Below are 15085 nucleotides of genomic sequence, written 5' to 3' on the forward strand. Positions count from 1 at the left end.
TATACACTACAGTATCAGCGAGTGTTGTTAGATAGGAACAACAGTGTTTTGCTGTCCCTCTATGTATTAATGTACAGTACACATAAGTAGGCAATGACCCATGTTATGTGTACAATGCCATAGTTTTACCATCTACTTAGTATACATGTCTACATATACAGTACTGTACACTCACTGAAATGTCTTCATTCATTAACACAATACAATTACTGTGATATAAACCAAGTAAAAACAATATTATGTAATACAGTGGGTTACATAGGGTGTCAGTCGACTGCGCATTGGCAATGAGCAGTGAGCTGCTAGGTTAGCAGTTAACCTACCTTAGGGCAGTAATTATAGTTTGTTCCGTAACCGAAATACAAACCACGCTATTTACAGAGGGTTTACCTTTTAGCGCAGCTGAAATGACGAGCCAATAGTTTAACGAGGGTTAATTACCCCCGCGCTAGTTAGCGGGGGGTGGGGAAGGGTAGCTTGCTACCCCTCCCCCCTCCACACACCGGTGACTTGCTTCACTTCACTTTTGGCTCGGCGGTGATCAGACGTGTCTGCTCATCGCCCTCGTGACAGCCTTTAATTTTCTGCTTTTTCTTTTCAGCGTGTGTGTTGGTTGAAAGTTGACCTTCAGTTATTTTGGGTCTTCATCCTCCGGGGGGGGACTCTCCTCGTCAGCCTCAACCTACAGCTCCGCCCTCCTTGAACCTCTCTGCAGACCGCTCACCATCTCCTGCCAGATCTTCGCATTCTGGAGAACTCGTCACCCGACGGGCAACGGTCCCTTCGGGGCTAAGGGATCCTTCCCTTACGCGAGCAGTGCTAGCGCACAAGCGCTCTCCTGCTCGCCAGCGCTCTCCTGATCTTGAGCGCTCTCCTGCTCGCCTACGCTCACCTGCTCGTCGGCTCTCTCCTGATGTTCGCCCCCCTCGCCAGCGCTCTCCTGCTCGTCAGCTCTCTTCCGAGCGTCAGCGCTCATTTGAGGACCATCGCCCTACGGTCTCTGACCACCCTTTAGTTCCTGCTGAACTCCCTGCTCACCATCTGCCTGGTCCTGTGGCTACGCAACATCGTGCTGCGCGTGTGTCAAAAACACATGTTCGCCAACGCGCCAGCGATCTCCGAGTTCCTGCTCGTGAACGCGCCGCGCCACCTGTCCTTTCACATGACACGCATCGACCTTCTGCTCGCCAGCGATCTCCAGCTCGCCAGTGATCTCCTACGCGCCAGCGATTACCTCCTCGCCAGCGTTCACCTGCTTGCCAGCGCGCACAGGCGATCATAGTATCGCCTATTCAACAGCGACAGCTAGCGCGCCAACGTTCTCCAATGCTCCTGAAGGAACATGGTTCGCCAGCTTCTAGCTCGCCATCGCGCGATCGCCCGCCTGCGCATGCTGCTCGCCATCGCTCGCCATTGCACGATCGCCCTCCTGCACATGCTGCTCGCCATCGCTCGCCCCTGCACGATCGCCCTCCTGCGCATGCTGCTCGCCATCGCTCGCCATCGCTCGCCATCACGCGATCGTCCTCCTGCGCATGCTGCTCGCCATCGCTCGCCCCTGCATGATCGCCCTCCTGCGGATGCTGATCACCATCGCACCCCATCATGCGATCATTCACCTGCGCATGCTGCTCGCCATCGCTTACCATTACGTGGTCATTCACCTGCGCATGCTGCTCACCATCGCACGCCAGTGCGTCGACATGCCACATCGCGCCATCACCAACTTGAGCGACTGCACTCACCAGCTCGTCATCGATCGCCTGTGGATCTACATCGCCAGCGATCTTCCTCACGCGGCAGCGCGTTCCCTCGCCGTCGCGCCAACGCTTGCGTTCGTCGCCTCGGACACGCGTTCATTTACCTGCCCACCCTCGCGCCCACTTGCCTGCGCGCCCACTCGCCTGCGCGCCCGCGCGACCGCTCGCCTGCGCGACCACTCGCCTGCGCGCCCGCGCGACCGCTCGCCTGTGCGCCCGCGCGATCATCCACCTGCGCGATCGCTCGCCCGCGCTCCCGCACAACCATTCGTCCTCGCGCGACCATTCGCCCTCGTGCGAATCCAGTGTCGTTGAGCTCCTATGCCACGGGATCGGCAAAGGGGCTGGCCCTTCGGGCCGAAGTCGAGACCATGCTCGAGAAGGGTGCTCTCCAGGAGGTCGTGGACGGCTCCCCAGGCTTCTTCAGTCGACTCTTTCTTGTAGAGAAGGCTACTGGAGGCTGGAGACCCGTCATCGATCTCTCAGCTCTGAACAGGTTTGTCAAACAAACCCGGTTCAGCATGGAGACAGCAGACACGGTCAGACTTGCGGTGAGACCACAAGACTTCATGTGTACACTGGATCTAAAGGACGCGTACTTCCAGATCCCAATCCATCCGTCTTCCAGGAAGTACCTGAGATTCTGCCATTCGTCTCCTTCGTTACCTGGACGATTGGCTGATCCTAGCAGACTCGGAGTCGACCCTTCTTCGGCACCGAGACAGGCTTCTGGATCTTTGCCAGGATCTGGGGATCGTGGTAAACCTCGAGAAGTCCTCTCTGCAGCCGTCCCAACGACTGGTTTATCTAGGCATGCTAATAGACACCAATCTCCACAAAGCCTTTCCATCAGACGACCGGATAGCAAGGCTGAGGAGGGTGGCGGAACCCTTCCTCAGGCGAAAAGAACTCCCCGCCCAATCGTGGTTGCGTCTCTTAGGCCACCTATCCTCCCTGGCCCGTCTGGTTCCAAACAGCCGCCTCAGGATGAGATCCCTTCAATGGCGGCTCAAGTCCCGGTGGAATCAAGGATCCAATTCCCTGGACATTCGGATCCCAATGGGTTCTCTGGAACAGACGGACTTGCGGTGGTGGCTGGCCGACGAGAACCTGCGGAAGAGAGTGAGTCTTCTCGTCCTCCCCCCGGAATTGACTCTGTTTTCGGACGCGTCAAAAGAAGGGTGGGGGCGCACGTTCTGAACCAGAGGGCCTCAGGCCTTTGGTCAGAATCAGAAAAGTGCCTACACATCAACCTGCTAGAATTGAAGGCCGTCTTTCTGGCTCTTCAGCAGTTCCAACGGTCCCTGGCGGGTCACTCCGTGGTGGTGATGAGCGACAACACCACGGTAGTGGCTTATATCAACAAGCAGGGAAGCACTTTTTTGCAACAGCTATCCCATCTTGCAGTAGAGACTCTGAGGTGGACCGAAACCCACTCGATAACACTATCAGCTCGCTTCATTCCTGGCAAGAGGAATGTGCTCGCCGACAGTCTGAGCAGGGCTTCGCAGATAGTGAGTACCGAGTGGTCTTTGGATCCTCAGATAGCCAACAAAGTCCTGACTTTGTGGGGTTCCCCGACTGTGGACTTGTTCGCGACAGCCTTGAACTTCAAGCTGTCCCTGTACTGCTCACCAGTCCCGGACCCCAAGGCACTCTGGCAAGATGCTTTCCAGCAACGGTGGGACAACATCGACGTGTATGCCTTCCCACCATTCTGTCTGATGAGAAGGGTGCTCAACAGGACCAGACTATCGGTCAACTGTTCCATGACTCTGGTAGCTCCGCTATGGCATCACGCGGAATGGTTTCCGGACCTTCTGCAACTCCTGACGGAGCTTCCTCCACGACACGAGCTTCTCAGACAACCCCACTCCGGCGTTCCTCACAGGGCCGTAGCCTCGCTTCGGCTTCACGCCTGGAGACTATACAGCGTTCTCCTCGCGGAGAGAGGCTTTTCGCAACAGGTTGCGGAGAGAATGTCTCGGCACCTGCGAAGGTCCTCTGAGGGAGTCTACCAAGCAAAGTGGAGAGTCTTTTGTGGTTGGTGTCGTGGAAGGGGTATCTCTCCACTCGATGCCACTATTCCAGCAATAGCGGACTTCCTCGTGTATCTGCGAGAAGAAATGCGCCTTTCTGTCTCGACAGTGAAAGGCTATCGCTCAACCTTAAGCTTGGCCTTCAGATTGAAGGGCGTGGATATTTCTTCATCGCTAGAACTCTCTTTACTCATACGTAGCTATGAGCTTACCTGCCCTTAGTCGGAAGTGAAACCCCCTCCTTGGAACGTGGTTCGAGTCCGCAGTTCTCTTAAGAGACCTCCCTTCGAGCCATTACGCCAGGCCACCGATCGCCACCTGTCTTGGAAGACGGCTTTCCTATTCGCCTTGGCTTCGGCCAAGCGAGTTAGTGAACTTCATGGTCTCTCGTACGACATCGCCCATTCAAGGGGATGGGGGGAGGTAACGTTCAGGTTCGTCCCTGAGTTTGTGGCCAAGACTCAGAATCCTGGAGTGCCGGATCCTCGGTTCGACTCTTTCAGGATCGCGAGTCTCCGTTCTGTAACAAACAACCCAGACCAGCTGCTACTATGTCCAGTGAGGTGTCTGAGGCACTACTTGAAGAGAACGGCTGCAGTCCTTCCTCATGTGCGAGCTTTGTTTGTGAGCACGGGCAGGACAAAGAGGAGGGTCACCAGGAACACCATCTCAGCTTGGATTCGAAGGGTTATCCACCATGCCCTGAATCCTGACCCTCCTCCGTCACGTCGCCCTCGGGCCCACGATGTCAGGGGTATTGCTACATCCCTGGCCTTCAAGAGAAACTTCTCTGTGACGCAGGTACTTCAAGCTGGGGTCTGTAAGCGTCAAACGACCTTCATAGCCCACTACCTGCAAAACGTGACCCACAGGAGCCTCGATACGTTTTCTATCGGCCCTGTGGTGGCTGCACAACAGCTGGTCTAACCTCAGGCTCCTCTTTGGACAAGTAGCAGTAGGTTGAGGGCGTTGTTACCCGGTCTTAGTCTGCGTGAATGAAAGAATATGTCTGACCCTTACTTCTTTCTTCATTCTCCCCTCTCTTGGGGAAGCAGCATCTTGGTCCTCACATAGCTGACCTCGACCTCTGCAGGTAACCCATGCTTCATTGTGCTCCTAGTATTAAGCTTAATACTGTTGCGTCTCCCATACCCTGACGAGGTGGTATGGGGAACGTCCTATCCTAGAATTCCTATCTGAAGGTCTCAAGGTCAACTTTATAGGACGAGTCACACTCTCCTCCTCACACTGCTTATGTAGGCCACTCGTTCCTAGCGATGCTAGGAACTTGTGAGGTACAGGGGCTCCCTCTCTCTAGTGCTGCTCACTGAGGGATCGAGCCTCCGGGCAAGTCGAAGTCAGTAAGGCTGGGGACTTTCCACCCTTCCTAAGGGGTAAGTCACCCTCTGTAAATAGCGTGGTTTGTATTTCAGTTACGGAACAAATGACAAATTCGAAGATAATTTGTATTTTTCCTAACCATACAAACCTTAGCTATTTACACATATGTGCCCGCCATCCCTGACCCCCAAGTCAAGTCCTACCTCTAAGTGAAGTGAAGCAAGTCATCGGTGTGTGGAGGGGGGAGGGGTAGCAAGCTACCCTTCTCCACCCCCCGCTAACTAGCGCGGGGGTAATTAACCCTCGTTAAAACTATTGGCTCGTCATTTCAGCTACGCTAAAAGGTAAACCCTCTGTAAATAGCTAAGGTTTGTATGGTTAGGAAAAATACAAATTATCTTCGAATTTGCCATATTCGCAGATTCTTGCTTTTCGTGCCTGTTTCTGTTATCTAACCCTTATGAATAAGGAGGGCTGACTGTACTGCATTTTGATATTGTAAACTTTGTGTAAAACTAGCACATAATAGGCAAGTTATTGATGGTATTGAACCAATTACAGTGCTACCTATGTTTACATGTAACTTTGAGCACGAGCATACGAATTGAAATTGGTATACGAATAAATATTTCCCTCTGTATTCGTAATTTTTGTGGACATACCTATGAGATTAGCACGGAATGTATAGAAATCAGTCATGTAGTACCAAATTATCCACCCACGCAGTTTTCATTCGCATTACCTAACACCACCCTCTATTTGCTCAGAGCCTATCTCTTCCATTCACCGAGCAGCTCTAGTAGAAGAATCGATTATCTCATGCGCTTGTCTTTGGAATTTTTTTTCTTTTATTACAGTTATGACTGCATCTCCTTTGTTTAACTATGATTGCTATTATTCATCATAAAGGGATTTTGTGCTGCCTTATAAAGTTAACAGTATCATGACTGTCCCTCAAGATATTTAAGAAAGACAGTAAGAAGAAAGAAAATATGTGCGGCTGACCTGCGAAAATGCACATTTATTCTACAACATCCATGATTGGTGCAGTTATGATTCTGAACAATAAAGAAGATTTCAAAGCATACACAATCCAAAACGGTGCTGATATTGATGAATCAACAGCAAAGTGTTCTTAATGATGAAAGGGTTCTGCTTCTCTGGATAGATAAACAAATAGCAAACAGTTTAATGTAAAAATCAGATTTTTTGTAAGTATATCTTCTTGTCAATTGGATCCTCAAAAAAATCTTTTTATGTACATTAATAGATTATAGTAACATTAAAAATTAATAATGGAATACACCAAATATTTATTTCTGTCTTACTCAGTGGATTAAATCTTACCATACAGTATTAAATATTAATCATTGATACTTTGCCAGATCTCTGATTATATAAATAACTTTGCTACAGTATCAAATGCTAAGTAAATTATGTGAAAGCAAGTGATATACGATACACATACCATGTAGCTATGGCACACCAAAGTTAAGGTTTATATGATAAAGAATGCTCTTTTAAATCAGTATTACTACTCCAAGTGGGGTCTGATATTGTGGTAAATGATAGTAAATTTGTTATGAACAGAAATTAGCATAAAAACGATAATAATGAAAGTCTTGCATATTTTTTCTCAAAATAGTAAATCAATTGCAAAACAAGAGATATGTTAAATTAGAAGAGTTGAAGAAAGTTATCCGAGTGTAAATTACTGTACTATCAAGTTAACTTTTGTTAATTAGTTATTACCAAATGACAATCGACAAAATTGAAATTTTACCTTTACTGTAGTAGAATATAAAGACCTCGTAATAAGATTGACAAAATAGAAGTTTTACCTTTAGTAGAATATAAAGACCTTGCATTAGAATATACAACCACCATCACAACTGTATCCAGTTCAAGCCATTTGTAAAACGAAGAAAAGCTAAAGCCATCCACCACTTCTGAAGAAAAGAATACAGTATTCAAATATGATGACCGTTTTCTTTTAAAGGTAAGTGACACATTTGAACATTCAGACCACAAATGTGGTATTTTTATATTTGATAGTTTTGTTGTGAAACTATTTCAGATATGAACCGAAATCACAACAGTTGGAACTGAATGTATGAGAAGATTTGGTTTAAAATGCTTGAAAATAAGTAAATCCATATATCTAAATCCTTACAAAAGGAAGGAGAACATAATACAATTACCTCCATGTCTTATTTGCAGCATGTTTTTTTGTTTTTTTTATAACAACTTAATCAAGCTTATAGAATATAGTACAGATTACTGTACAATGTTAAAACATACAATCATTACTGGTGGAAAAGCATCATATAAGGTTGATTATAAAGGATAATGATACAATGTTTACAATTTGTTTACAATAGAAAATAAGAATACTGAGATAGTAAAATAATAATGTGACCTTTATGTGTATAATTGCTTGAATATGGTTTCCCAAATATTATCTTGATTGTCTCGGTAATTATTTATAATGATTAATTATTAAAAGTGTCAAGAACAGTAAATTTTCGTCAATATTTATTACATTCCTGTGTATGGTGCAGCGTTATTGACTTTTTGAGAAAATTCTATATCAAAGTATTGTTTTTTCTTTCCCCTGATGTAGCAAGAAAGATGGCTACTACTAATTGAGTATAATTCTGATGTTAGAACAAGTTTTTCATATAGCGTGCCTTCATTGCCCTGAATATGTAATCATATGAGTATTGGTCTTACATTATTCCAGACTTTGTCTTTGTGCTGGGAAATGGTTTATTTTGGGTTGCATAGTTTATTGAATGCTGCATTTGTCATGCATTTTGGTGTTAAGATGTTCTGACTGGATCTTAGGGTTGGACAGTGTTATGTCTCATCTTTTTGTATTTCATTGGTTCTGTTAAGAAAAGATACTTCCAGTACAAGCTTATAAGTACTTTACCATTGATTGCTTATTGATACTTGGTTTCAAAAGTGTTCATGGTCAAGTTATATGTACCCTCATACTGTATATGAATAGTAATAGGAAATTACATATGGTATACCTTTATCCCCTATCATCTTTCTTTTTATATTTTTATTCCTTAGCTGCTCTTATAAATTTTATTGTACTTGTTAACCGTAAATAATTTACCACTAACAGTAACAGTTTGCTCATGTTCAAAGATATTTAATCATTAATGCTACTTACCATAATGTTTTTAGCTTTGTTTTTAGTTGATAGTACTGTGATGTTGTAACTCATTTAAGGGTATTAAATACAAAAATTATTGTGTCATCTTAAGAAGATTTATGTTTTAGGCGCCAGTTTGATAATGTCAAGAGGGTCTTCAAGCAAGTAGATGAATTGCCAGGTTCAGTCATCGCCAACATCCAGGGCAACTTCCTTTTGCAAAGTATTTTAGCCAAGTAAGTAATAAACAATATATTGTATATATTATCTTTTTGTTACATATAGAAGAAAAGTAAGTAAGGGTAAAATTATTTCCATAGATTTTGCTTTAGTAAAATGCTATTAATTTGAATATGTCAACTGCATGACCTCAGAATAAGCAAAATTGTAAATAAAATATTTCCTCTCACTGTGCCATATACTTCCCTCCATGGGACAGCTCTACTGCTACCCACCTGCCATGCACTTTCCTTTTTTTGTGAGAATGCTATAGATCCATGTTAAATACTTTTTCTCAAACATATTTGATTGGATTTATTTTCTTCAGGTATTATTGCAGATGTTTATAGGTCTTTTGCTAGTGAAAAAGCTTCTTGTCGTTAGATCAGTTCATTGGAATATAGATGTAGTATTACAGTATTGAAAGTAGCCATGTTTTGAACTGTTGGAAGGACTATCTTTCAAGAATCTTACACCCAAGATACTCTTTCTGTTAGCTTTTGCCTCAACTAATCCTAGTTATGAATTACAAGTGCTTTCCAAGAATGTGGTCGTTGTGCTTGATAAGGTGGTTTGTTCTCACACTGAATACAAACCCTTTTGCTCTTTATTAGGGATATACTTTTGGCGAAGCTGGAAGACTAGCATTAAGACTTTGAGAAAAGTGTAACTAGCCCACCGCTAGATAGTAGGGGATAGGGGGCCTAGCCAGCTGCCCCACTTGCACAAACCTGTTGTCTCATCATTTTTCTTTTGGCTTGGCAGAGAGTGGACATTCTCTCTCTCCACTTCCTAACTTTGTGGACTGTCATTGGACTGATACTTTTTGCTTTTTCTCTTTTCAGGTGTGCTTGCTTCTTGTTGCCATTCATCATGCAAACCTGCCTGAGGGGTGCTCTTGCAGTACCTTCATGTCTTGTTCCGAGACCAACTCCCACTTGTTGCGTTCAGCCTGCAGAGGACAGCCTTGTGTGCAGAATGACACCTGTGGGAATGTCAGGAGTGTTCTTCCTCCTAGTGGGAGAGATATGGGCAGCGCAAGAAGTAGTCTAAGAGAGATTCTTCGCCTTCTGGGTATTCCTCGAAGTCGAAGAAATCTCGGCCTTTTTTTACCCCCCGATCTCTTCTTGAAGCTCCTGCTCGATCCATTTCCTCTGGGGACCAGTTGAACAGGAGTGTTGACCAATTAACACCAAGTCAACTCCTGGGCTCAAAAGACATTGTTGCTTCCCCTAGCGAAGCAGCATTCCCTTTCCCTTGTGGGGAGCCTTTTCTAATGATGATATTTTACAGGTTTGATCTTTTGTGGATGTTGCTGGTCCGGCATCGAAGGAATGCCTGTTGGAGCTTCTGCAGCCGGGTGCTTTGGGGAACCGTACTCTAAACTTCAGAGGTAGAGCTGGATCCCACGCAAAGGAGTGCCGAGGTTCTTGTCCCTGAGAGGTTTCCCGGGTCTGCTGCCTGCAACGTTTAGTTTTTCCCAAGTCCTGTGCCGTCACCTGCTGCCAAAGACTGCGCTTCTCCTCCTCCTGAGCTTGCTCAGCCTGTACAGTAGGAGCAATGTTCAAGGCATGTTTCTGCTCCTCTGGGTGGCCACTTCTCTCTCTAAATGTCGCCCCGCTTCTCCTCAGCTGTTCTCCAGTCCTTCAGAGTATAACTCCCCTGCTGAGGATTCTCGCCAACAACAAGTTCAGCGTGTTACCTCGTCACCTCATCTTCTTACTGCTGCCAACGCTAAGAGTTCTCGTCGCCTCTCTACAAATGACTGCGGCCCTTCAATAATGGATCGCAGTCCACGCCGCACTTCCCAACGTTCGTCTTCACCCTGCAGCAGAAGGCAGTACTACGATGACTCAAGAGATCGACGCTCTGCTCGTTCTCCTTGCCCTCGTTCCAGATATTTACCAGTGCATGGATATGTTGGTCACCATGTGACCCAAGCAGTAGATGAACTTGATGTGATGGGTGTCAGACAAGAATCTCCGCTGAAGGGTCAACCTTCTCGTCCCTTCCCCAGAATTGATGCTCTATTCAGATGCGTCAAAAGAAGGGGTTGGGGGGCACATGCTGCACCACAAAGCCTCCGGGCTCTGGACAGAGTCCAAAAGGTACCAACACATAAATCTCCTAGAGATAAGGGCAGCCTTTTATAGCCCTCCAACAGTTCCAGCAGTTCCTGACAGGTTACTCTGTGGTGTTGATGAGCGACAACATCACAGTAGTGGCTTACATAAACAAGCAAGGCAGTACCTTTTGCACCCCCTATGCCATCTAGCAGTGGATATGATAAGATGGACAGAAAACAACTCGGTGTTCCTATCAGTCCGCTTCATTCCGGGCTAGCAGAATGTGCTCACAGAAAGTCTGAGCAGAGCGACTCAGATAGTGGGCTCCGAGTGGTCTTTGAATCATCTAGTAACCATCAAAGTCCTGACTTTGTGGAGTTCCCCGACTGTGGATCTGTTTGCGACATCCCTGAACAACAGGATCCCGCTCTACTGCTCCCCAGTCTTGGTTCCTCAGGCCCTCGGGCAAGATGCATTCCAACAACAATGGGACAATATTGACGTATACGCCTTTCCCCTGTTCTGTCGGATGAGAAGAGTACTCAAAAAGACCAGAGCATCCAAGAACCTGTCAATGACCCTCATAAGTCTGCTATTGCATCATGCAGAATGGTTCCAGGACCTTTTTCAGCTCCTGACAAACTTCCCAAGAGAACTCGCCCCACGACACAATCTACCTAAACTGCCACATGTGAACGTCTTTCACAAAGCCGTAGCTTCCTTGTGACTTCATGCCTGGAGACTATCCAACATCTCTCTCTGAGAGGCTTTTCACAAGTTGCAAAAAGGATATCTTGATACTAGGAAAGATTTTTTACTTCAGTCCACCAGGCCAATTGGATTGTCATCTGTGGTTGGTGTCATGGAAAGGGTATCTCTCCCCTTGATGACACTACAGTATTTCAACAATAGCCAAGTTCCTCGTATACCTTCAGGAGGAAAAGCTCCTCTCGGTCTTGGCAGTGGAAGGCTAGTGCTCAGCCTTGAGTCTTCCCTTTAATCTGAAAGGAGTTAATATTTCCTCTCTGTTGAAATTGCCTCTCCTCATACAGAGTTTTGAGCTTACCTTCCATCACTCGGAAGTTAGACTACCCCCATGGAACGTGGTTCGTGTCCCTCGGTCCCTTAACTGTGCTCCCTACGAACCATTATGCCAGGCAACAGATCGCCACCTCATTCTGAAGACAGTTTTCCTACTCGCCTTGGCTTTGGCCAAGAGAGTTAGCGAACTGCATGGTTTTTCCTACGACATTACCCATTCAAGGGGATGGGGGAAGGTAACGCTTGGCTTCTTCCCTGAGTTTTATCGCAAAGACTCAAAATACGTGAGTACGAATCCTAGATTCGGACCCTTCTGGATTTGGAGTCTTCGTAACGTAATTGATGATCGAGATCAACTGCTACTTTGCCCAGTGAGGAGTTTGAGGTACTATCTCAAGAGAACTGCAAAAGCTCGCCTCTGAGAGTCAGCACTCTTGGTCAGCACGGGAAAGGTCATGAGGAGGATCACCAAGAACATTTCTGCTTGGATTCCCAAGGTCATAGACTTAGCACTGATTCCCGACCCTCCTCCAACTAGACGACTGAGAGCTCATGGCTTTAGGGGCATAAGCACGTTCCTAGTGTTCAAGAGAAACTATTCTGTGATGCAGGTCTTACAAGCATACGTGTGGAAGCGTCAAACTACCTTCACCGCCCACTTCCTGCAAGATGTGACCCACAGGAACATGGAGACGTTCTCCGTTGGCTCTGTAGTGGCTGCACAACAAGTTTATATACCTCAGTCTCCTTGTTGGACAAGTAGCAGAGGTCACTTGGGGTTAGTTTAGGGTGAGTGTTAAGAATGACTGGCTCTTTCTTTCTTTTATCTTCCTCTCTCTTAGGGAACAGCATCTAAGGTCCTCTGCAAGCTGGCCTCACCTGTCTGCAGGTAAAACCATTTTCCTCGTGTAACCTAGTATAAAAATAATATATACAGTGAACCCTCGTTTATCGGTGTATATAGGTTCCAGACCCGGCCGCGATAGGTGAAAATCCGCGAAGTAGTGACATCATATTTACCTATTTATTTAACATGTATATTCGGACTTTTAAAACATTCCCTTGTACGTAGTACTGTTAACAAACTACCCTTTAATGTACAGAACACTTAATGCATGTACTACAGCACCCTAAACTAAAACAGGCACAAATATTAAAGGCAATTTTATATCATGCGTTTCCTAAACACCTAAAAAGCACGATAAAAAATGGCAACCAATGTTTTGTTTACGTTCATCTCTGATCTTAATGAAGAAACAAACTAATTTAGTGTACACATATATGTATAGGTTAGTTTTTGCATTGATTATATTGATTATACAGTATGTCGATTTTGTTATTACCAATGTTTTACTTAATTTTTCTTAGAACTTCCAAATGAAATGTTTTTATTTATGACGCCGCCTGAAACGACGGCGTCATAAAGTACTGTACGCTCAGTAAACAACCACGCTCAGAACAAACAAGGCATTTAACGCGCATGATGAAAGTGATAAATAATGATACAGTATTTACAGTAAAAGCATTTACAAAATATGTTACCTTACAAATATAATTACCGTATCTATATAAAATCATACAGTACTGTACAGTACATATTGTACGTAGCAAAGCAGGAAAACAATTTACGAGAGAGAGAGAGAGAGAGAGAGAGAGAGAGAGAGAGAGAGAGAGAGAGAGAGAGAGAGAGAGATTGTTTTACGTACGTACTGTAAATGTAAATTTAAAAAAAAAATCAATTTACGAGAGAGAGAGAGAGAGAGAGAGAGAGAGAGAGAGAGAGAGAGAGAGAGAGAGAGAGAGAGAGATTGTTTTACGTACGTAAATGTAAATTTTAAACAAAAAAAATATGATAGGTTATAACATGTAGACTTTTAAAACCTTCCCTTTAACTTAATGCATACAGTACTAAGCTATAAAACAGGCACAAATATTAAAATGTTAGAATATTAAAGTAAAAAATAAAGATTGTTACTGTACTCACCACGAAAGAAGTTCAAGAAAAACGTGAATGATGATGGCGATGAATTTGCTGCACAGTAGAAATGATGATGATGAAGCTGATGATGTGTTCTACTGTGTAGCCAATGATAGTATTTTACGTCTCTTCAGACGGAGGTGTCTTTTCCTGGGACACCTCTTCAACTTCTTCAATTTCTTCCGAAGGCGTAGTAGCAGGAGGAACTGGCTTTTTTTTGCGAGGCTGGAAGAACATTGTGATCGGAATTTGTTGCCGCTGCTTTTTTTTTCGATCTAAGAGCATCCTGTAGGGAGTCATGATGTCATCGACCTTGTTGGAGAATTGCATCGACCGAACCATATCCTCGTCCCACTCTAGCAACATTTCTTTCAACTCCTTCGCATGGTTGCAGGCCTTGGCAAGCCGTTCTAATGTTAAGCCCGTTTCATCGACATTTTCTTGGGTCTCTTCCTGGGTTTCACTCTCTTCTTCGCTTGCCGATTTCGTCAGGTCTTTGAGGTCTGCGTCAGTTAGGGGCTGGGAATGGCAGTCCAACAACTCGTCGACGTCTTCAGTCGTCATGTCGCCAAACCCGTCACCTCCAATTATGGCAGCCAACTGCACAGATTTGCGTATTGCAGAGTGTTGGATTTCAGCAGGTGTAAATCCCTCGTCGTCGTAAACAATCTGGGGCCACAACTTCTTCCAGCTCTCATTCACGGTTGCAGGTTTCATCTCTTGCAGTGCCTTCTGAATATTCTGCAGGCACGTGGCTATGGTGTACTGCCGCCAGTACGCCTTCAAGTTAAAATCTTCATCCTCATCATCTTGGGCAGCATCCACACGCAACGAGGTCCACCAAGGTATTCTTTGTGTAGAGGGCCTTGAACGCCCTGATAACCCCCTGGTCCATCGGTTGAATTAATGACGTGGTGTTGGGTGGCAGGAACTCAACCTGAATGCCCTCATGCGACAGATCAGTTGCGTGTCCACCAGCGTTATCCATAAGGAGAAGGATCTTGAATGGCAAGCCCTTCTCTACGAGATATTTGCTGACTTGCGGGATGAAACACTGGTGGAACCAGTTGGAGGTCAGCATCTTTGTAATCCATGCTTTTGGATTATGCATCCAGTACACGGGAAGGAGATTCTTATTCTTATTTTTCAAAGCGCGAGGAATTTTCGACTTATAAATAAGCCCCGGCTTTAGCAAAAATCCAGCAGCATTGCCACACATCACGAGGGTAACGCGATCCTTGAATGCTTTAAAGCCAGAGGCTTTGGCTTCCTCTTTGAACAGGAAAGTTCGCGACGGCATTCTCTTCCAAAACAAGCCGGTCTCATCCATATTAAACACTTTTTCCGGCTTGTATCCACCTTCGGCGATAATATTCTTGAATGTCTGGTTCACGTAAGTTTCAGCAGCGGCAGTGTCAGCCGAAGCAGCCTCGCCATGCAGGGAAACACTTTTCAGGGCGAAGCGTTTCTGAAAC

At 45.5% G+C, this 15085-nt stretch overlaps 1 protein-coding gene across 2 annotated transcripts in view; it reads left to right on the top strand.

Annotated features, from left to right (window-relative positions):
• LOC137645826 (acidic fibroblast growth factor intracellular-binding protein-like) overlaps positions 1 to 15085 on the top strand; it is a 165155-nt gene that overhangs the window by 38664 nt on the left and 111406 nt on the right. For both annotated transcript variants that reach the window (XM_068378803.1, XM_068378802.1), the window contains exon 4: positions 8435 to 8542. In XM_068378803.1, the coding sequence (XP_068234904.1) occupies positions 8435 to 8542 (108 nt within the window). The remainder of the gene's footprint in view (positions 1 to 8434; positions 8543 to 15085) is intronic.

Source organism: Palaemon carinicauda, chromosome 8, assembly GCF_036898095.1.
Source record: "Palaemon carinicauda isolate YSFRI2023 chromosome 8, ASM3689809v2, whole genome shotgun sequence".
NCBI classification, from domain to species: Eukaryota; Metazoa; Arthropoda; class Malacostraca; order Decapoda; family Palaemonidae; genus Palaemon; species Palaemon carinicauda.